Source organism: Rhagoletis pomonella, unplaced genomic scaffold (assembly GCF_013731165.1).
Source record: "Rhagoletis pomonella isolate Grant_MI unplaced genomic scaffold, Rhpom_1.0 Rhpom_scaffold_00001, whole genome shotgun sequence".
Classification (NCBI taxonomy): Eukaryota; Metazoa; Arthropoda; class Insecta; order Diptera; family Tephritidae; genus Rhagoletis; species Rhagoletis pomonella.
In genome coordinates, this window is record NW_023458555.1 from 54,865,267 (window position 1) to 54,888,454 (window position 23,188).

At 35.2% G+C, this 23,188-nt stretch overlaps 1 protein-coding gene across 2 annotated transcripts in view; it reads left to right on the forward strand.

Annotated features, from left to right (window-relative positions):
* Positions 1-3,014: 3,014 nt before the first annotated feature.
* The window catches only part of LOC118746258, a 38,384-nt gene continuing 18,210 nt past the window's right edge, over positions 3,015-23,188 (forward strand). For both annotated transcript variants that reach the window (XM_036480104.1, XM_036480096.1), the window contains exon 1: positions 3,015-5,247. In XM_036480104.1, the coding sequence (XP_036335997.1) occupies positions 3,489-4,643 (1,155 nt within the window). In that variant the 5' untranslated portion in view covers positions 3,015-3,488 and the 3' untranslated portion in view covers positions 4,644-5,247. The remainder of the gene's footprint in view (positions 5,248-23,188) is intronic.

Here is a 23,188-nt window from a genome sequence, read left to right on the forward strand (position 1 = left end):
CCATCGATTGCCCACCGTATTTTTTCTTCCGTTATGATGTCCGGGGGGACATTTTCCACGCTATCTCCTAGAAGTTGCAGATCTATGCTGTCTGTACACCCCGGAAAGTGCGTGTTGACTAGGTCTTCCAGTGAGTCCTCACTGCTTCCAGTCCACTCTCCACATTTTTTACGTAGTAACCTTGGATTAGTCGGGTTCTTGGATAGCAATTTCCTTAGCCTGGCTACCTCGGTTGTTTTTTCTAATTCGCCGCAGAAGCTCTTCCACGACTCCCGCTTGCATTTACGAATCTCTTTCTTGTATTCCTTAAGTACTTCCTTGTATTCCATCCAGCAGAACTCGTCATCGGCTACCTTGGCCAGTTTGAAGAGTTCCCTAACATTTTTCCTGAGTGCTCCGAGCACTCTGTTCGACCAAGGTGGCTTTGAACCTCGCTTGGCATGTAGCGGAGGGCATGCGATGCGATAAGCTTTATTTAGAGTGTTGGTAAGTGAGACTACCAGTTTCTCCAATTCAGAGTGGGAGTCACCTACCCTATACTTGGTTAGATTCTTCCTCACTACCCTTTCATACAATTCCCAGTTTGTATTCCTGTGATTTCTGAAGGTTTCGCTTTTTGTACGGGCTGAGAATTTTACCTGAAATCCTACATACCTATGGTCAGAGAACGAGGGTGTACTAAGCACCTCCCAATTCTGTACTCCGATTACCCCACTAGTGTGGAGTGTTATGTCAAGGACGTTCTTCGAGGTAGGGCCAATATAAGTTGGTTCCTCACCCCGCTTAGCTATATCTAAATTACTTATTAATATAAAGTTTAGTAAAGACTCACCCCTTTCGTTGGTATCTCCACTCCCCCATACTGTGTTGTGCGCATTGGCATCCGCGCCTATGATGAGTGGGCGTTTCGCCTTCTCGGCCTCTCCCACCAACCTCCGGAGCTCGTTTGGTGGCGCCTCCTCGTCGTGAGGCATGTAACAAGATGCAAGGAGTATTGTGTCATCCTTGCCATCCTTCACAGCTACCACCGTCAGATCATCTGAAGAGAAATTAAGATCAATATAAGAGTGTATACTTTTCTTTACCAGTATAGCTGTTCTTACCCTGTTTGTTGCACTCGGGATGTGCGTATAGTAAGTTTGCGACTTTAGTCCAGCTACCACGTTTCCCGACGCTATCCATGGCTCCTGGACTAACGCCGCATCGTAGCCGATCCTCTCTAAATTGAGGAGGAGCTCGGCAGAGGCGACCTTGCTTTTATGCAGATTTATTTGAAGAACCTTCACTGCAAGGATCAGGATTCTTTTCGGGGTCGGGTAGAATCTCCGGATCGCCCTTCTCGGTCTCCTGGAGCTTCAAGGTGGCCTCCAGTATGTAGTTAACTTACATACATATGTTTCCACAGAATGCTATATATTCTGGAAATACTAGATATGTTGACTGTTTGACCTAGAAACGCACAGTTGAGTAGTTCCGCTCTGTTCAACAGTTGCCAACTTTGCGATATTTTTTCCATCGTACAATTTTTTCGCTACCTGTACTCAACGTGTTTTGCTCAGCCTAGACAGATGATCGAAAAGATTTACGCAGCTTATATTAAATGTACTATGCTCATAAATGGAGAGCCAGCCTTTAATAGAAATATTTGGGTGGTTCACAAGGTGTCGTATTGTCGTATGTTGTAAAGTTTTTAATGGCTAAATAAATGTTTAGAGGACTTGAAATCACCACCAACTATTTTTTAACGGTGTGAAATTTCATAATAAACTTTTATGTTAGCTTGCGAATTCCTTAAATATAGTTTTAGCCGTTTAAAGTTTATGACATACAAGAGTACGACAGTATACAACACCTTGTGAACTCCCTAGTTATGTCCTGATTATATAAAATAAAGCTAAAAAGTTCAAAATTAAATTATGGAAAAAAATATTTTTTTTAAAACAAGCTTTTATTTAACATGTACGATCAAAAGAATAAAATGACGTAGCTTAACAAAAGATTTTTTTAGCAAGAAAGTTTTGTAAAAACTGCACTAAAATTAATAAAATAAAAAAAAGTTAAGCCTTCGATACAGTTACTAAAAGCCAAATAGTGAAAGGAGTTACTCAAATTCTAATGAAAATTACTAACAAGCTTGTTTTAAAAAAATATTTTTTCCCATTATTTTATTTTTAAATCAAAAACACTTCCCTTAATTTTAGATGAGTGGACGGGTGGTCTAGTGCACCCTGTACAGTTAGAAAACAGATAAATCTAGATAGTTAACTAAATTTTTATTTAATTATTGAGGCATATTCTTGTTTTCGTACGAATCGAAAATTTAAATTTTTGTGTAGAAAATTATAGGAAAATTTCATGATTTTCGACTCGAACGAAAACAAGAGTACGCCCCATTATTTTTTTAATAACCATAAATATGTTTATTGCAGGCACAATTAATACGCATCGATATGTTCGATTGAACGACAATTCTACATACTGCACCATCAAGTGTTTTTTGAGCTCATTAACTCGTACAGCAGATCTCACAATCACATTTAAGGGTCCTAATAAAAATGTACAAAACTACAGACACTCAATAATATTTCTGTAACAATTCAACAGTATGGTTGAATTTGAAAAGTATTATATGTATACCATCGAAAGATATAAAACCGCAACACAAGTGCCATGGAAACCCCGAATACAATAAGGAGCTGCTCCTTTTCTGCTTTGCAACTGCTATATTTAGTACCACAGGCAATATAGAATCAGAAATTCAATCATCGATAATACAAAGTGGTACTGAACGAAGGAATGGAAAAATTTACTGATTATATTGTATCACTTTGTCAAAATTCTCTTGAGCTATGAACGTGGTTGCAAAAAAACGACGGTATTGATGTCTAGACTATTCTCACAGAAATCGCTCCAAACTAAACGACCTGTGTTGTGAATTAAGAACGCACGCTATAAAATAAACGTATGACATATGTGCATACATATAAGTATTCATGTACATACATATTCCTGTAGACAGAATACAAAGATGGGGACAAGGTTTTTATAAAACCAAAGGCTAGAGTTTACTGTTTCCTCAATGCCTGAGACCGTCCATACGTGGCGAAGAGTCACATCCTGCTCGAGGTGTCCCTGCTTCTACAGAATATGGCGGATCTAGAGAGGAAAACTCGATAAAACCCGTAATCCCAGGTGTTAGCCGGACCGTGCCTAGGGATGAATGGCACTACGTAAGTGTGTCTTCGAACGGAGGACTCCAGATACCTGGCGCCCTCTGGTTTAAACCAGCCTTTCCGTGGTACAATGGGGCTATGCCACGGATGACGTAATATCCCCTACACTCGTGGGAACAACAATGCCTAAAAAAAAACATTAATTATAAAAAAAATACACCAAACACTGGAAAAGGTCGCATAAAACACCATATACCTGCTGAAAAGCAATTATTCAAAGGAAACGGTTATGCCAGATACAAAAAACTAAAAGCTATGGGGATTAAGCGTGATGAAGCGGAGAGGTTGGCTCATGATGTGAGAGAATGTAATAAAATCTTTGGGAAAGTTAAACATGATCGAACCCAAGAAATCAAAGGTTTAGTTAAGGTCGAAGAAGGTACTGGCCCTAATCAAGTCGATGTAAATGGTATCTTTCAGTTTGAGCGCCAACGTGATATATTAAGACGAATTCTCGCACAAGGAGTTCCATTGGATGAGGCCATACCATTAGCCAGGGAAGCTGGTGAATCTCAAGAACCTTTCGATCGTGCATTAGCTAAACGATTTGTCCGCGAACAACTTTCAGACATTAGATCCTCCTCAGACGAAATAACAGTCACTGGAGGTGCACGAAAGCGTTTTAGAATATTAGTTTCAAAAGGCGTTCATATTGAAAAGGCTAGAATTGTTTGTCAGTGTCCGGTGAAAACCCGTCAACTTAGATTTGCTCTGAGTGGCACAATAATAGAACCTACACCTAAAGCCCCTAAACGACCAGTTCGAGCAGCTAATACCAAAAGCTCACCAGCAAATTTCCGATCATCTGGAACCGGCAATACATCAAATTCAAATATAGCATATGAGCAATCACAAAATGCATTGCGTGATAACAAAAGTCATCCTCAGCAGATCAACATAAATGAAACACAGTGTAAAAATACACGCCACATTGAACCACAAATCAGTACTTCAATACGTTACAGACAGGAAACCCCATTTTTGGGAACAATGATAGAACCGCACACGAACGATGACCCACTTAGAATAAAATTAGCTGTGATATCTCCGGATTTTCCCTTGACCATTTGGCCTACGGAAATGTTAAAAGGAATACAGCATTTTATTTCCAAAGCAGCTGACAATGAAGGAATCGACTTGACGTCTCTTTATGCTTCTTGTAGTTTTCGTCCCGGGTGGATCGCATACTCGATAACAGATATGAGAACTGCTCAATGGTTTAGAACGAGAGTTCCACATCTGCGACCATATGAAGCTTTTCTAGCAGTCGTCGATCAGGATGCAGTGCCACGATCGCAAATTTTTGTGGGGTACATTCCCGAACAGAGAAACTTATCTAATGACGATTTGTTGGAAGCCATCGGAATGAAAAAACAACGGTCTCCGCACACGGGACTGGAACGTAATTAATAGAACACAGAGAGGTTCAATACTGGAGCTTTTGGTTCTGATTGATCCCTTTTCCGTTAAGGCTCTTCAGGTGAACAATTATTCAATAAAATATGGACATTCAAGCGCTTGTTTAAAGCCTAGACAATCTTTAGGCGTGCCGTCCTTTCGGGAATCCACACAACCATATTCAACAAGCTCGTCCAATGTAATTTTATCTACAAAAGAAGACGAACGGAAAAATTCACATAGAAGAGAATACGATAGAAACGAAAGCGTTGACTTTTCAAGTCGAAGAGATCAACATAGAAATGACAGCAACGACCGGAAAAGTTCGCACAGAAGAGAATACGATAGAAACGAAAGCGTTGACTTTTCAAGTCGAAGAGATCAACATAGAAATGACGGCAACGACCGGAAAAGTTCGCACAGAAGAGAATACAATAGAAATGAGATTAGAGATTTTCCGAGGCGAAGTGAAAAAAGTAAAAACGACTCACGGAATTCTAATTCCTACTGGCGCAGCATGTAAACAAACGAAAGTAAATTAAAATCATTCGACGAGGATCTTGTTTTATACCACAAACGTTATCGAGAAAAAAACTTCAAAATCAGTTCAGTAATGGTGAGTAGCTTAAAAAGCCTGAAAGCACGTATTTAATTAAAAGCTTATAATTAAATTACATGTCATTATTCCCGTTCCAAATACAGTTCAATTAAAATAATCATTTCAGTTAACAATAATTCTCATAGAGGTGAAAAGTGCTAAAAAGTCTTACGTACAGGTTTGCTTATGTATGTATATCAGAAGACCTCACCGACCCCAATTCTGCTAAAAAAATGCATCCAAGGTCATAGGTCACAACCACAGATTCTTTTTGTAGACAGCTGTATGAGATGCAACCTTTTACCTATTTTCAAGATAATACTTACCGTTTAAAGGGCTGTTTCCAGCTGTCAAGAAAGCTTGCAAAAAAAACATGCTCTCATTTATACAGTGCCGGACAAAAGTATTGGCACAGAGAATTTTTCGCAATGCATGCAAATTTTTTTATTATAATTGCTTTTCACCAATTTATTATTAAGGTATAGTTCTTACTATAACAAAACACATAAACACATTGTTTCTTCCAGAAAATTAACAGCAAAAGCAGTGCTTTTTAAGCAACAGAAATAAGGACAAATATTTCTAGCGAAATTTCTTGAGAGCTGGATTCTAAGCTTACGAGAAAAATACAAGAAACTGATGTTTGTATGCTTTGACCTTGGATAATTTTTTTAGCAGACTTGGGATCTGTGGAGACGTTTTATATTTTATTTTAAATTATGTACCTAAGTATGGTACCCTTGTGAATTACTATTATTTTTAATTATCACTTTGGGCCTTTTATAATAATGTTGATAACATGTTTATGTAAACTAGTAATTATCCCCGAAAATCGGGGTGCTTCGTGGTCTAAAAAACCTGGATATTTCTTTATTCTAAAAACCGCATGCATTGCTTTTGGTAGCTAACTTTAACTTTGGTATTTTGACAAGATCATACTCTACACTAGGGATGCACAGCAGAGGTGCACGCAGTCGACGTCGCGGGCAAACTGCGCGCACGCGAGCGTGCTAGGCGAGGTGAAGTGAACTGTACGGAGATGGCATCGTATACATATTAACCACTACACACTTATTTCAAGTAAAAAGGCGTGTATGTATGTGTACTTTTGCGACAACTGAGCCAGTGTGGCATCAGGCCACCAGAAAAAGCCAATTTTTCCAAAACAAAAGCGCCAAGTTTTTATTATCGTGTTTAATAATTTTTTTGATTCAGTAAAAAGTGTATATACAAATCCATTTCCTCACGTTTTTATTAACTAATTAATTTCAATACATTTATAACAACGCAAAACATATTTAATTTACCTATTCCTCACATTTTATTCAGTAAATGAATTCCATCTTAATGTAGAATATTAGTGTATAGTGTATACATACATACATATGTACCTATGCATTCGGTGTGCTTAAATTAAAAAAGCATCACTAAATAAAAGCACCAAGCATTGAATTCCAATTATTTTGGCTTTTTGGTTTACCAAAAGCACTAAATTTAGTGCAAAATGCACGGACTTGGCAACAGTGAGCTGAGCACATCAATGCTCAAACAGTGATGCCAGACCAAGTATTGAGTAAATGCGCTATGTATATTTTTCTTTTAAAGCAAAACTTCTAATTGGCGAGGGTATTGATTTTTGGTTCTTACATAGAACACTGATAAGATTCACAAACTTATCCTAGGACTTAATTAAAATAATAAACATTATTTGTAGACGAATATATTTGTGTTCGTATGAAATAGTAGCTTATGTCGGGAGGCTTACTTTAGTAAAATGTACCATTTCCTATATTCTTTAAACCACAAGGAATTTTTTTATGAAACTTTATACGAATATTGACTTGCTAGCATCGCCATTAACATTACCGTCTTTTACGTTTATTTTCCAAGAGTTCTTCAACGACTCGGCGCCAGTGAGTGTTTCGCAATCGTACGCTGGGAATGGTTCATTATACTAAAGCCAGTCTTCCGACATAAGCTACTATTCTATACGAACACAGATATGTATACTTCCTAATAGGCTTGTAAAATGCCCAATACCCAAATCCCTCGCTTGAGTTATTATCGGTAAAAATTTGGGTACGCTCAAATCTGGCATCGCTGCAGCAAGTACAGCTCCAGTGAAACAGTGTTGATATTTTAAGTACAATTGTACTTTTTTCAGTACAATTAATTTTAAAATGTACAAAAGTATAATTTACCGATTTTAAGTACAATTTCAACATCAAAAATACTTTTTGTACCAAACGCTCAAATCTCTTCTATCACTTTGATTCTTAATCCGTTTACATTTAAGAAAATTGATATACCTATATTTCATAGCTGCTACAAAAGCAAATTATGAATTGTAATTTTGAATGTAAACGTGATTGTGAACAGTAATATTAGTGATGTGCGTTATGGTTATTGCGATTTCTTATCACCGGCGGGTGAAATATCCCTCATCGCTATTTATTTTGAAAAAATCTTTGGAAATGCAATTTACCTAATGGCGATCCTGCAGAAATAGAAGTAATTGAGCAATTCGGGGGTTGAAAGTAAAAAAATGTATGTAAATTCCATGCGTTGAAATTATAAATTTCCCTTGAGGATTTCCATTTTATCGATAGTGATCTCATTTTATGTTCATTAATATGAACTGACCTATATAGTGTATTAATGTTTTATCATCATTGTCTTCATCTTTGACAAAATTACACGGTCACCCGATATTTATTTTATTTTTCTAAATAATTTTAATTATTTTTTTTATAAAATTGTAGCTCATTATCAAACAAAAACCTTGCAAATAAATCGAAGCTTGAAAGAATGAAAAAAATCAACAGTTTCATAAAATTTTCACAGTTTTTGTTCAGAATTTGTAGACATGTTTTGGGTTAACAATTTTGTAGCCCATTCATTCTAGTATAATAAGGTGCAAGTTGGAAGTGTCTAGAAAATACCATTGATTTTTTGATTGTTTGATGTTTTGATTTGTTTGCGGTGTTGCGCACTTTCTTCCATATAACGAACGTTCGCATTTTATGTTATATGGATGAATGCGCGTGTAGCGTTGTTTTTTATTCCAATATTTTAAATTAAGCTTTATTTTATAGTTTTTCTTAGACAATGATAAATGATGTACACAAATTTCAGTATGGAAAAAGTGCAACACCTTCAACGAAAAAAGTTCTCAAAAATCTACGCGAATTGAATGTACTATCTCGATCATTTAAACATCTCGGACTCGCCCACCAGTAAAAATGATTATTTAAATCTAAAGTGTATATTAAATGATATTTAATATTTGCTTTAGAGATGAAATTTCGACAAATTTGTTTCAGCAAAAATGTTAAGCGCATATGCAGAATGTGGAAGCGAGATTCTTTTGCTTGCGTTTCTATGTTTATATCATTTATCAGTTTAAGCACATACGATTAAATGTAAAAAAAAAATATGTTTAATTGCGGATCCGAAAGAAATATTTATTAGTTGCATTGAGCTACGAAAAAATAGTGCCGAAAATCAATCGATTGTGCTGAAGGTGCCGGCTGCTTCCGAAAGGGCCGAAAATGGCACAATGTACACTCATTTTCCATCACTGTCACACATACAATCTCACTATTCTGTTGACTTACTTCGTTTTCCCCTTCCGATAACTTTTTGCTTCCGCGCTTGCCCCGCACCGCTGTGCAAAGCTTTGCATGCGCAGTCGCCCGCGACACATATGTGCTGATTTGGGCATCCCTACTCTACACTACGTACACCTAAATAACTGGCCATGCGTAAAGCAATCATCTTGCTAGGGTCTGACCTTGAGACTTATTTATTGTTATTGCGAACGCTACAGTAATTTGTATTGGCGACGTTTATATACAAAGGAAGTTTTGATTCGCTGGGCTGTTAATTTTTATGGGGTAGTAAAATTCGTTTCCCTTGTGAATCACATGTTTAAAGTCCATTAACTAACCCTTTATATGTACATTAAAGTGGTCCAAAAATGTATGTAAAAAAATAAGGTCGAATTTTTAATGCCGCCAGCCCCTAGGATTGTTCTATACCAAAAAAAAATTATACCCCTATTTTTTATTTTGAAAAAAAAAAAAAAATTTGGGTATGCTCAAAGCGCTCAAAGTTTTCAATGTATTTTATATGGGGAAAAAACAACTTTTCGTAGAAATAGTGTAGAATTCTTGAAAATCAATATTTTTCGATCGGAAAACTTTTCTTATCTTCAGGAGATTCCCGGTAATAACACCCAATTGTTCCTTTAACAATTTTTTCATGGTGACTATATTTTATGGGTCCTTGAAAATGCAATGGGGGGACCAATAAAAAATCTTTAATCATAAAAAATGGTTAAATAAACAATTGGATATCAATATTTGAAGTCTCCTGAAGAGAACCACAGTTTTACGATTGAAAAACATTGATTTTCTAGAGTTTTATGCCATTTTTACGAACATTTGTTTTTTTCCCATATAAAATACATGGAAAACTTTGAGCGCTGTGAGCACTCCCTAAATATTTTTTGATTTCAAAATAAAAAAATAGGGGTATACTTATTTTCGGTTCAGAACAATTCTAGGGGGTGGCGGCATTAAAATTCCGACTTTATTATTTTGGACCACTCTAATGTACATATTTGTATGGGTTGCCAGATTTTTTATGCGCGAAATCAGTACGTCAGACTTCTTCATGCTAAAAAATCAGTACTTTTCAGTACATTTTTATTCAAAGCAAAATTATGAATATAAGTAAATAAATAAAATATAGTTCATAACAAGTAAGTAAGTCTAGGTCCGGGCGGAGCCGAACATTAAATACCCGGCGCAAATATTAAATACAGTCAGTCAATAAAGTTTAGATCAGGGTTCGGATTTGCCTCATTTTAGCCCCTCGCTCGCTCGTTAGTTTGCTCTGAGCTAGCGCAACTCACGAGCAACACGCGAGGCTGTTTGCAAATGAGCACTCGTTAAGTACGAGCGCAGTAAGCAAACGAGGGCGGCGCAAAAGTAGAGCGGCAAGCAAACGAGGGCCTCATTAGCTCTACCCTCGCGAGGGCGTCGTTGCGAGCGAGGCACTCATTTGCAGCAGCAGACGAGCGAGGAGAGTTAACGAGCGAGGCAGATGAGGCGAGTAAACGAGCGAGGCAAATGAGGCAAGCAGATTAGGCAGGCAAACGCGTTGTTTGGTCGGCATAAATGTATGGGATAAAAATTGCAGCAACTAAGAATTTCGAGTAAAGGATTGTATGCACGCATGCAGATATGTATATACATACATATGTATATACACATATGTTTGTATATATTTATGTATATATTCTCATGCACAGAAGAATAGATTCGTGCTATTTGACCAGTTTTATCTACTAGGTAGGCACATATGTGCATACATATCTATGTAGGTATAATGTTTTTAATGTTCAATAATTTCTTTTAAATTTCAACTTATACACTTAGGTCTCTATTTATGCGGTTCTTTTTTATGCGGATTTGAATTTATGCGGGTTTTCAAACACTTTTCGCTGTAGCGATTTTGCTTTTTTGAGAGCTTTCATTACTTTTTTTCAATATGTAAGGGGCAATGCTTCTGATAAATAATTTGTCTTTGTATTCTTACATACAAGTAATTACTAATTAATTTGACTAAGTAACTATGTTACATATGTATAAATGAGAATATAATATTTATAAAAATCATTATTTTGTCTTTCATTTCATAAATGAGTAGGACATCAGCATTTTCAAATGAATATTCCTGGTTTAGCCCCCATACATATGTATGTATGTAAGATAATACAAACTACTATTTGATAATTAAGGCTGGTCCACATAGAACTTTCGCGTTGACTTTGTAGTTGGCGTTGGTTTGACAAAACGCAAGTTAAAAGTATGCGTTCTACAATGAAGCTTGGTAGAGACTACTTTGGCCACTAAATTATTATTATTATTATTTATTTATTCGGTCTACTGATTACTTGAATCTTACAGACTAGACAATTTATCCACTTAAAATTAGTGTCAAAGACGGCATAAATATAGTACAACAACAATTAACAATTAATATTTAATTAAATAAGGAAAACAAGGTAAGTTTAAAAGAATAAAAGTTAACGTTAAAATCGATAACATCGGCATATTAATTGCAAAGACGAACGCATCTAGTAATAGGCTCATTCAGCGAATAGCGAATTGACATATTAACGAGAGATAAATTAATATTTCATATCAATAATTGCATGAAAAATTATATTTCTTGCCTTCATTTGATTAAAAGGAAAAAATATTTCATTTATTTTTATTTATTTGCAACAGCTGGCGACCGACGCAGCGATCGTTCTGCTTTGTGTTGGCCTTAGCGTTGCCAAATTTTGGAAATGTGGACGGCTGCTTTGAAATCCGACGCCAACGCAACGCCAAAGTTGTATGCGAACCGGTCTCTACTCTTTGTTTACGCAAATTTTCCCATGTCTACATATCCATATATACATGCATACATATGTACATATGTCCTTGAACAACAGGCCACAAATAAATTTTTTCACCAAGGACTATGTTTCATTCAGGTATACAGCATAACTGCTACAAGTAGCAAACTATTTTGGGGGTGTTAACAAGTGCTTACTTGTTTTTTGTTTCTGCGGCACAAACGATTATAATATCTTCGCTACTTACTTTTCTCTGTAAAGACAAAATACATGCATATGTACATACCATACATAAATGCATATATACATAAATACGTACATACAAACATATATAAATATGCATGCTATGTGTGTACACATGTATGAATATAACTAAAAAATGATTCATTCCATAATCTATGCTTATGTATGTAATCAATTTTATTTGTTGTTTTAAATGCTGCCCTAATAGAATACGTTACATATATATATGCATATGTACATACAATTATTAACATACTTTCGTACATAATCTATTGAGATACATTCCCACATTTGTATGCCCAAAAATGCATGTGTTGTATGTATAGTACACTCGGAGCGCTCGCTCGTCGCTCACTCGTCTTTCCTAGCAGAGTGAGTATGCAGACAGGCACTCGCCTCGCACTTCGAGCGAGGCAACACACAACAGCCTCGCTCGTTTAGTAGGAGCACGAGCAAACAAGCAGCGCTCGCTCGTTTGGCGAGCGAGCCAAACTTCTCCTGCCTCGCCTCATTGCTGCTACGAGTACGAGCTGCGAGCGCCTCGTTGTCTGCGAGGCATTGGGCCTCATGCATAAAAAGTGAGCTTAAGCTCTGACTCGTTTTTCAGTACAAATTCTTGAGCTTGAGCTCACCCTTTCAGTGCAAAAATTGAGTCTGAGCTTAAGCTCACTTTTTATGCATAAGGCCCATTGAGTAGGAGTTTGCTCGCTCGCTCGCTCGAACTCTGAGTTTTTGCCCACCCTGGTTGAGATACAGCGAAATTTTTACAATACGGGCAACTATTTTTTAAATATTTTATTTTTCGATAATTTTTTATAAAAATATGGTTAATTCTACAACAAATAACCCAAAGATCAGAGTTCCAAACCTTCTGCAAAATTAAAGAAAATTCTGCAAAATTTCATTCAAATATTGCACTCTTTATTTACGCTCTTCAGAAAAAAGTTGAGTATGCAGTTTTTTAGCCCGTTCAATTTTAGTATAACAAAGTGCAAGTTTGAGGGAGCTAGGACTTGTAAAGAAGTGCACGTACCAAGGCTCGTTAAGATATCTCAATTTTTACTCGAAGTGTCGTGTGCACAGTCGGACGGACGGACGGACGGACAGACAGTCACCGCTTAATCGATTTCTCTTTTCATTCTGATCATTTATGTATAAATTGTCTATATCTATCTCGATTCCTTTAGGCTGTTACAACCAACCGTTATGTGAACAAAGTTATAATACCCTTGGTCACAAGTGCGCTCGGGTATAAAAAATAAAAGTGTTATTCACTTTAACATGAGTGTACACTAGAGTGGTTCAAAAATATATATATTTTTTTTAATTCATAAACGCTACCTCAAATGCTCGTTATTTTTTATATAAAAGAGACACGTATTTGTTAGTTCGAAAAAAAAAATAGTTTTTTAGAGATTGCGCTGGTCGGTTTTTTATAAAAACGCTGATGTTCTAAATTTTTTGATTTTCGTGATATGATAAAATGCAGCTAAAACTTTGGTTTTTACATCTAGTTACTCTGGTATTATTTTTTATTTATTTATTTATTTATTTATTTATTGGAGAACATTCCCTTAATTCATGGCTGTGACCGGTTGATAGACATATATAACATAACATAACATAACATAAGATCTGATCGTCAGATTTTCAAAACTCGAAATGGCTGTTAAGAGTTTCAAACAAATCCAATAATTTTTTTTTAATTGATCGCCATATTGAATCCGTCATTCTGAATTTTGAAAATCTTGACATCAGATTCTTAATTAGCAACCCCAAGCAACACACTGTTAACGAGTTTCAACCCTTGACAATGCTTAAAACGTTCAATATCAACGTCTTAATTTTAGTAATTTTTTTAAGAATTTGATCGCTATATTAAACCCACTACTTTGAATTTAAAAAATTGACTTCAGATTTGTAATCAATGACCTCAGAAACTCCCGAGTGCCTAGTTTCGAACAAATCCAATCATATTTAAAAATATTGCTCGCCATTTTGGATCCGCTATTTTGAATTTTGAAAAACTGACTAGGTTCCTAATTAGTAATCCCAGAAACCCCCTGGTAGCAAGTTCTAACCCATAACAATGCGGAAATCGTTCGGTATCAACGTTTTCATTTTGGTACTCTCTTTTCGAAAGCATATTTTCGGGAACTAGGTCCATTCTAACTGGCCAAGACAGGTATGTAATTAAGGGAATGTTTCCAATAATGCCACAGTAATTACATGTAAAAATCACATTTTTAACTGCATTTTAACATTTTATTATTTATTTATTCATAATTTTCTTATAGCGTATTAACAATCACTTCATGTTTATATTCAATACATATAAATACTATGCTGCATAAGAAAAGTAAATGGCATTTTTTATATTAAAAATTAAAATAGTACCACAGAATAAACAGTAACAGAAGACGCTCCACATACCGTTCCCACGACAGTCGGGTCTACGTAACCGGAACGACCCAGATTTATATCTGGCCAAGGACTGTCACTCCAGCAACACTCCCCAAAAAGTCTTTGGGGAATTTGTATGCTGCTACAACAACAACAACAACGCTCCACATACAAATTTATTTTTCTTCGGCTGACGTAATATTACAACCCGGACCAGAGCAGAGAAGTTAACATCACGACCACTACGAATAACATGGCGACCCAGAACAGAGCAGAGGAGTTAACTTTACGTCCACTATGAATAACATGAAGTTAACATCTCGCCACAAACATACATCGTGATCAGCGTTGCCGCGAACTTGAAAAAAAATGTATTAGTTGCCAAGCAGAAAAAGTACCAAACCAAACAAAACTGTGGTTTGTTAAACTATTATTTAAAAAAAAAAAAACACAAATAAAAAATAAATTTTATAATTAACACCATAGTTAAAAAAAAAAATTTATATTTCTTGCTTCTGTCTGCTTATTTGCATAGAGTCAAACCACGCCAACGGTGTCAATGAATTTTCATTGATTTTCTGGAAATTGAAGACAATTGTGGGAATCTGTAAATAATTATAGAACAAAAATACACTTTGGAGGGTTTTTCGAAATTGCACTTCGTTTTTGTTTTTTTTTTTGGTATTATAAGAATATTGCAATTTTTGAGAGAAAAATTCGTACGGCATTTGGGAACAAAAAAGTATCAGATATTACAATTTAGAAAAAAGTATTAAAAATTATACAATTTTATCAAAACGGCAACGCTGATCGTGATGAAAAACGAAATTAGGCTATCTGCACACTTGTCGTCCAATCATAGTTGCGTTATCGTCTCGCCCTGAAATTTTGAGCCGAGCACATGCATTTCAAAGGAGACTTGTCGTTATCGGCATATCGTAGAAGATGCAGAAGCGGATAAGTACGGCACTGTCGTTTGCTAATCGTTGTGCACGCATTGTTTGTTTACATTTTATGGATAAAAATTAGTGAAAAAGTTAATAATAATTAATAATTTTTTTGCATAAAATCTGTGGAATTATTAAAAAGTGGATAATTGCATTAAAATTCAATAAATGTGAGCGTTTTAACTATAAAATATGACGAAATTGTAAAAAGTCTCTGTGTGCATGCACAAAACACATTTCAGGAAAAGAAAAGAAGAGGTATTACTGAAAAATGATGTCTAGAATTGTTGCAGCATAGTCTATATTTTAAAAATTGCAGGTTTTTGTAAATATTTCGCGAAAATATCAACCATAAAAATAGAAAATACCTGCTCGAAGTGAATTTTTAGACGCGAAATTAAGTGAAATATCACGGCCTAGTGTGCGAAAGTGTAGTCGTCATGTAATCGTTGCAGCAACTATGATTGGACGACCAATGTGCAGAAAGCCTTAGTTAACATCTTGTCCTCATAGCGACGATGGAATTAACATGCGTCAGCCGAGTGAAAATACTGCTAAAGTAAAGCCCAAAATCCAATAACGCAGTGGCAGCGGCAGCGGCAGTTTTTCGAAATCAGCTGTTTTTTAGAAAGTGTGGTGTCCAATGAAGCGACTCACAATACTGGAATGGCAGCTAGCAGTACTGCCCAGTTTAGCCCAAATTCTAAATTCACTGCCACTGCATCCATAGCAGCAAACTTCGCATGTTGAATTTGACATAAATTAAACGCAGCCAACTTCTGTTTATGTCACTGAAGCCTAAAAGGCAACAACAAAAATGTAAACAAACAAAAGCAGTCACTGACAACGCCGCACAGTGTTTCGACTATATGGAGCCAGGTAGAAAAAAGTCATGGTGATAGTAGGTAAAAAAAAACCGGTTTGACTTAGAGAGGGAATAGTAAAAGTCATAAGTACCAAATTTTACATTATTTACTCACCCCCCTTCTTCGCGAACGATACATTTCCAAAAAAATACGGGAATGGGCGCGATACCGACTAATCAGTTTAGTTGCATTTGGCGCTGAACCCATTACAGAAAGTGTTTCTTTTTTCAATTGTAATTAATTATCTAAATGTCGTGGAATATTCAGGTGAAAGTATTTATCATTTATTTGGTATTTTCCTATTTTCTTAACAAAAAATTTACTTGGAAATGTAGATGCTAAAGATTATTAGTAAAAAAAAAGTGTGAGTACCGGTCCGTCAGGTCTTGAAATTAGACTAATATTTTAGAGAATTTTATGTAGTTTTCGAATATATAATTTGATCTTTGCGCGCGACTTTGCAAATATATGTAATTTTTGATTTTCAGCTTCTTTTTGCATAATTTAGCGAAAAGAATTTTTCAACTGAAAAAATCCCACCAGATATTGGGAAAAAAGCGAGTATTGACACTTAAGTCATTTTATTGTATAACCTTTGTTTTCTGAGAGTGGAAAGCAGGAAACAAAAATTACCCAAAATTCCATCACATTTAATGACTGGGCCCACATTTTTTGTGAGTTTTGAACGTTATAGTAATCCAATCTTCCCCATATTTTATATTTAGGTTTTTCTAATAAAATAAAGACTACAAACTAAATTTCATCGAAATCGGATGAGATTTAATGTTTCCGCCCACAAGAGTAGAGGGCGTGACAATTATTCCATCTTTACAAAATTTCATTATTCTCTATTTCTAAGTAAAACTAGAGCACATGTGAAGTTTCAGTGAAATCGGTGCAGGTGTACTATTATTTCCATCTGCCTCCATATAGTCGAAACACTGTGCGCTGTATTGTGTTTGCTGCGGCAGTGGCTGCCAATATTAGCAGTAACAGCTGATTTTGAGCACTGTCACTGCCCCTGCTACAGCACTATTGTATTTTGGGCTTAACAGAGGCAGCGCCGCTTGTGATACCATTGCTCGCCTCACCGCTCGTGCCATAAATACGTATCTATGTGCTATTGTACTATAATTACAATATTTTTTTATACTTTAGGGCTACAATATCGACCTCAGCAGGGTTTTTTAATCATAGTGGTTAAAATTAAGCAAATATATTTTAAATTTTTTTTAAATAAGCTAAGATTTCTAATGATCTGTACAGAAGCAGGAAGAGAGTTGAACAATTTGCACGACGTGTATATATAGAAACTCCCAAAATGAGACGTGCGAGCAGGCGGAACATGTGCAGATGGAAGTAAGTATTTGCGTAAGTAGGAAATTTCTAACGGAAAGCTTTCTAGGTAGCCAGATTTAATAAAAAAGATTTTTAGAACTTTGAAACAATATAAATTCCGGCATGGAAGTATATAGAGTCTTCTAAAAAATTGCATAGTGTGAGATCTGCTGTTACCGTTACAGATCCGTCTAATTACGCGTTTTTGAATTATTACAATGGGTAACAATTTATTGGCCGATGCGCCACCCCTGCAAGTGATACCATATTGCAGCTTCGACTGAAATATACCATAATAAACCACTTTTAGTGTGGACATAGAACACAACTTTTTGAGGCGGTAGAAGTGACGAATGGTGTAAATAAAAAATTTAGTACTTCAGCGTTTTTATAAAAAACCGACCAAAAAAACTTTTTTTTTTTTTAAATAAAAAACACGTGTCTCTTTTTTTTATCAGAAATAATTTTGATGTAGCGTCTATGAATTTCCAAAAACAGTGTTTTTTTAACCACTAGTGTTCACATCATTGTACGCAGAAGCTAATAAAGGCTCATTTATGCATACTTGGCATTGTATGAGGGTTGTCACATAAGGAATCTGTTAAATGAGCTTTGCGTCTAAGCGGTTACCCAACTCACGGCATTACATATGTAAAAGTCTGTTGATTTTTGATTTCTACGTAAAATGACATGCTATGCAGTGCAGTGCAAAGTATGCATAACTGAGCCTTAAATTATTTTATATTTATGGCATTTTTTAATAGCAATAATGAGATCATTTCCATCTTCAGTGTTTAAATAGTCAAAGAATTCCATACATTTAATTTTACAATTACTTTTAATTTACAGTTCTCTTTAAACAATTTTAATTATAAGGCGGTTTCTCTCTTTGCGCCCGGAAGCAAACTTTACACTTAAGATCCTCTCAGTTGCTTCGTTTGAGTGTGGTATTAAAAAAAAAAACTTAATTACACATTTTTTCAAACTGTGGAAAATACCACTATTCAAGAATATTATGTATAATTCCTCATGGCTTAAATAAATCCTTTCAATTCCGCAAAAACTTTGAAAGACGAAGAATTCGCTAAAAAGAATATCTAACTCTATGTTTTATATGCAAAACTCACATATACATATATGCAAAACCCAAAATTTTTCAAAAAAATCGGATTAAAAAGTTTGAAATTTTTGGGGGGTTTACTTTTATACAAAAACATTAAACATCGAATAAACAAAGTAATAAACCAAAACTGGTCAAAGTAAAAAGTTTCTATTATTTCTTCCACCACCATTTATATAATAATTATAATAAATAACACAAATAATAATAAATAACACAAGTCACTTATATAATAATAATACCTCTGAATAATAATAATACCTCTGAAGGTATTATATTCGTTTTTGGTTTTAAAAACTATATTATACAAACCATTTTCTTTAAAAATACGCATACTTTTTAAAAATATTTGTTTCAACACATTCTGCAATAGGACTAAGTTTATTATAACTCATATTAATTGATTAATCCTACAATCCGCTTTTAAAAGCTCGGCGCTAAAAATTAAATAAAAAGGTATAATAAGGCGATATCAGCTATTTCCACAATTTCTTCAAAATCACCTATAGTGTCTGAATGATTTACTTTTCTGTTGTTGCCATATTGATAACATACTGTTTGATATCGGAAACGTTTTGCAGCAGAAACTATTAGATTTCATATAACACTTTATTCGAACTATTGAATTAAGGCTTTCCAACCCCATCCTATTTAGGATTTTAGTTTTTGTTGAATTTATTACGGAAAAAACGCGCTCAATAAATCATGTGAGTGCGGCAAGGATAATATATCGTCACCCGAAATGCAAAAAGACTATCGTAAATGAAATGGAAAAAGTCGTGATTAATATTTTCATTTTTTTCATAAAATGGTGTGGGGAGTTGTAATTCGATGAAATCCATCATATAAATCAAAAAGTGAATTTTTAATTTTTTATCAGTAATGACTTTTTGCATTTCAACGATGATGTCTTCAGAATCGGATGGATTGGTTCTCAGAAAAGTTACTACATGGTATAGTTAAAAGATTTAAATATTCAGTTTCCGCTGCTTTTCTTTCCTTCAAAGTCAAATAGTGAATTGGCAGTTCAGGTGATAAAATCAAAGCTTTTTTAAAAGTATTTAATTGACTAGGTAATCGTTTCAAAAGTATAGGGTGATTAAAGATTTTTGACAGTCTTTTAATATGCTTCTTAAGTCAAGTTTATCACGCAGTTCATTAGCCTCTTCTGTGAAATTATTGTGGAAAACTAAGTTTTTTATATCTTTATAATTGGAAAAAATTTATTTGAAGGGAAAAAATCGTTAAAAATCTCCGATGGCGACTTCCTAAATTTTAACGCGCAAATATCACACAAAAAATTCGCCAAATTGGCGCGAAATCGGCAAATCTGGACACTGCATATCGGTGTGTGTACGGAGCAGTGATCAGCAATGAGTGCCTATTTTGAGGTTCCCCGCTACTCAGCATTTTTTGCATATAAGTACGTCTAAAGGGCTAACTATAATATGAATAAGCAAGCGTATGCAAACGTGCGAATACACATAAATCCTATTCTGAAACTATAATGTGCTTAACATCAAGTTTCGTCAAGTTTCACCAAACGTCATTTGCTTAAGGAAAGAGCGAAACTGATCGCACCTTCCGTACGGAATCAGCTGTTTGTCCTCGTACGTATGTATGTACATATGTAACACATGCAGTGTTGCCGCATTGCAATTTTTTTACCGTCATTGGTATTTTTTTTCTTTATTTATCATATTTGGTAATTTTGTAACTTATTTTTAACATGGTAACTTTTTCGATTCAGTCTTATATGTAACACAGGTCAAAAGAAGTTCTGGTTCCACATTAGGAAGTGGGCCGTAAGCGTTTCCTTTTACAGAAACACCTGGTTACCCTGAAAGTTTCGCAAGGCGAATAGTTCTTCGGCGTTTCTAGGTTACTATAATTGTGTGATCTACACCAAACTGCTTGATAGTGGCTATTGTTATATCTAATTAAATGTGGCAACACTGAACTCATGTAAGTAAAATATAGCCACTTAAAAGTCTACACTACGTTGCTTATGCATTTGACAGACTTTTCGTTCATTTTCTGACAGTCAGTTACGGCAGCTTATTCATATTATAGTTAGTCAGCGAAACGCCACCACTCTGATGTACGCATATGCACAACGCATATGTACATGCAATTGATTTATGTGCACAAGTTGCCCTCCATATGAATACGATGCCCTCATCATACTCATACCATCCCCAACAAGTTTGATCCTCAGCTCAACGGAGTTTGATCCACAATATTCATTGCTTGAGTGGAATCATTCCACTCAACCCGAAATTTGTAAATGCCGCTTCCGCCAACTAGTTAGGGAATTGCTGTGCAGATGGTGGTTGTTTTTACCAACGCATGTTAAAACTCCGTTTGCTTATACATGCATGTGTATGTATGTATATATTTTGGTAATCGTTTATTCATATGTACATATGTACATACTTATATATGTACTTATACAATATTTATATATGTATTTATAAATAAAGGATTTTTAGAGCACTTTCTTTATTTAAGCGCATAACCAGAGGCTGAAGGATAACTTCTAAATACTATTATAAATATGTATGTAAACATAAAATATTTACTGATTGCTCAGGGGATTCGCACAAACGGTAACAATGAAATAATAATATTAAGAGTTCCACAAAATTAGTATACAGGGTCATAAACCCAGCAACGTACATACCTATCTAACATAAAATTCATACATACATATTTTTAAGTGATGTAATCATCCGTTTGGCATGCTTAAACTAATGATACTCTATTCCTTTAAAACTTCGGGCTTGGATCGCAAAAACAAAAGCAGGTAGTACATTTTTTTCATGTGCACTATTTTTTTAAGGTATGACTACATTTGGGTTGAGTAGTGTCCTTTAGATCAGGAATTGCAAATGTATCTATGAAAATTTACCCACATTTTTGCGGTTTTTGCTTTAAAACTTAGGTCTTGGATAGCGAAAACTCGCGAAAACAATAACTGGTAGTACATTTTTTCATGTTCACAATTTTTTAAATTATTATTATTAAGTTATTAAAAAAGAAACATGTTTTTACTTTGTACTTTTTTTTCCTCTTTAAGTTTATTAATGTGCGCATGTATGTACATGCGCACTCTTAATTCCATAGTTGCCAACTTGGTGCTTTAAGCACTAGATTTAGTGCTTTTTGAAAATTAAAACGCCAAAAAATGATTTAGTGCCTAGTGCCTTTCTTAGTGTTTTTTTTTCTGAACTAACATTACTTGGAGATACATAGTTAAAACCTGAAATAATTTGAAATATTTAAGGCTGTGGCAGCACTGAATTTACAAGAATCTACAAATTTAAATGGCCTAAAATACAACCATGATTGATAAAAAGCTGAAGTTGCAAACCCACCTTGTTAAATTCTATTCGCGGTGAAAATGCTAGTACGCAGGTAGTTAAATATTTCTTTTCTTCTTTTCTAATTATTTGTACAAATTTTGCTTTTTTACCACCTGAGTAAAACACATCGTTTCTTGGTGCTGAATCCAAATCTGGCCTCACAATTGCTCTAGCACTAGATATCCTAACCTCAAAGTGCCAAAAACACGGTTTTTAGCGATATTTGAGGTTATATAATGAAAAATCAAATTATTTGCTCATTTCTAATTAGGGCATCATTTTCGTTTGATGCGATTCGATTTTTCTTTCTCGAGATATACCACTTTTAATGTGCAGTACTTCGGTATTATGTTATGAAAAAAGCTTTCCTTGATTCAAAAAAATTTGGTGCTTTTGGTGTGGTAAAACGCTTTTTTTCAAAGTTTTTTGTGCTTTTTGAAAATCAAAAGATGGCAACACTGCTTAAATCATACTTATTTCCCTCAGCTCTTTGCACATCACGCCAAGGAGAGTTGAAGTTTGCGCGCGTCAGGCATGTTGTTAAGTATGAGTATGATAGATACCTCTTGTTTAAGGGTGGATATGACGTTCGGGGGCATTTCAGTAAATATGAATGCATATAAGTAGAACAAATTATGGATGGTGAGTGGGATATATTCAGTTTTATCATACTCGCTGCGCTTCTCTGGTACAGAGCCAAAAGCAACATTTTTGTTTTGCAGATCTTTCGCTGTATCGCTGTCTACATTCGCACGAATGTAGCAATGCTTTGCTCGAATAAAACAAAAACACGGTCGAAAGCGAATAAATGAAACAATTTTTCATTCTCTTATGTCCCGCTGAGACGCTGCCTTTGGAAGTGAAATGGGACAATGAATCTTAAATCTGAAAAGTTTGTGCAAAGTTTCAGATCCTGCACTTTAATTTGATGTATGTATAATTTATCTCTGTACGATTTGTAGATCCCTGGGAATAAGCACAGTGTTTTAGAATAACGTATGCGGAATGAAATACGGACTGTGGCAGTAAAAGAAACAGCTATACTTTCGGATAGTGATGAGCGATATTTCACTACCGGTGATTTTAGCACTGTGATTTAAAAATCGCTAATAGTGACTGCTACTGCTCGGCAACAATATCAGAGTTTGGTGATTTTTCTACTCGCGTGATATTTTGCTGTGAATGAAAATCACATCTGACAATAGCTAAATAGTCAACAGAAGTTGCGAATGGAGATTTTTCTTTATCATGGTAGGTTAGGTTAG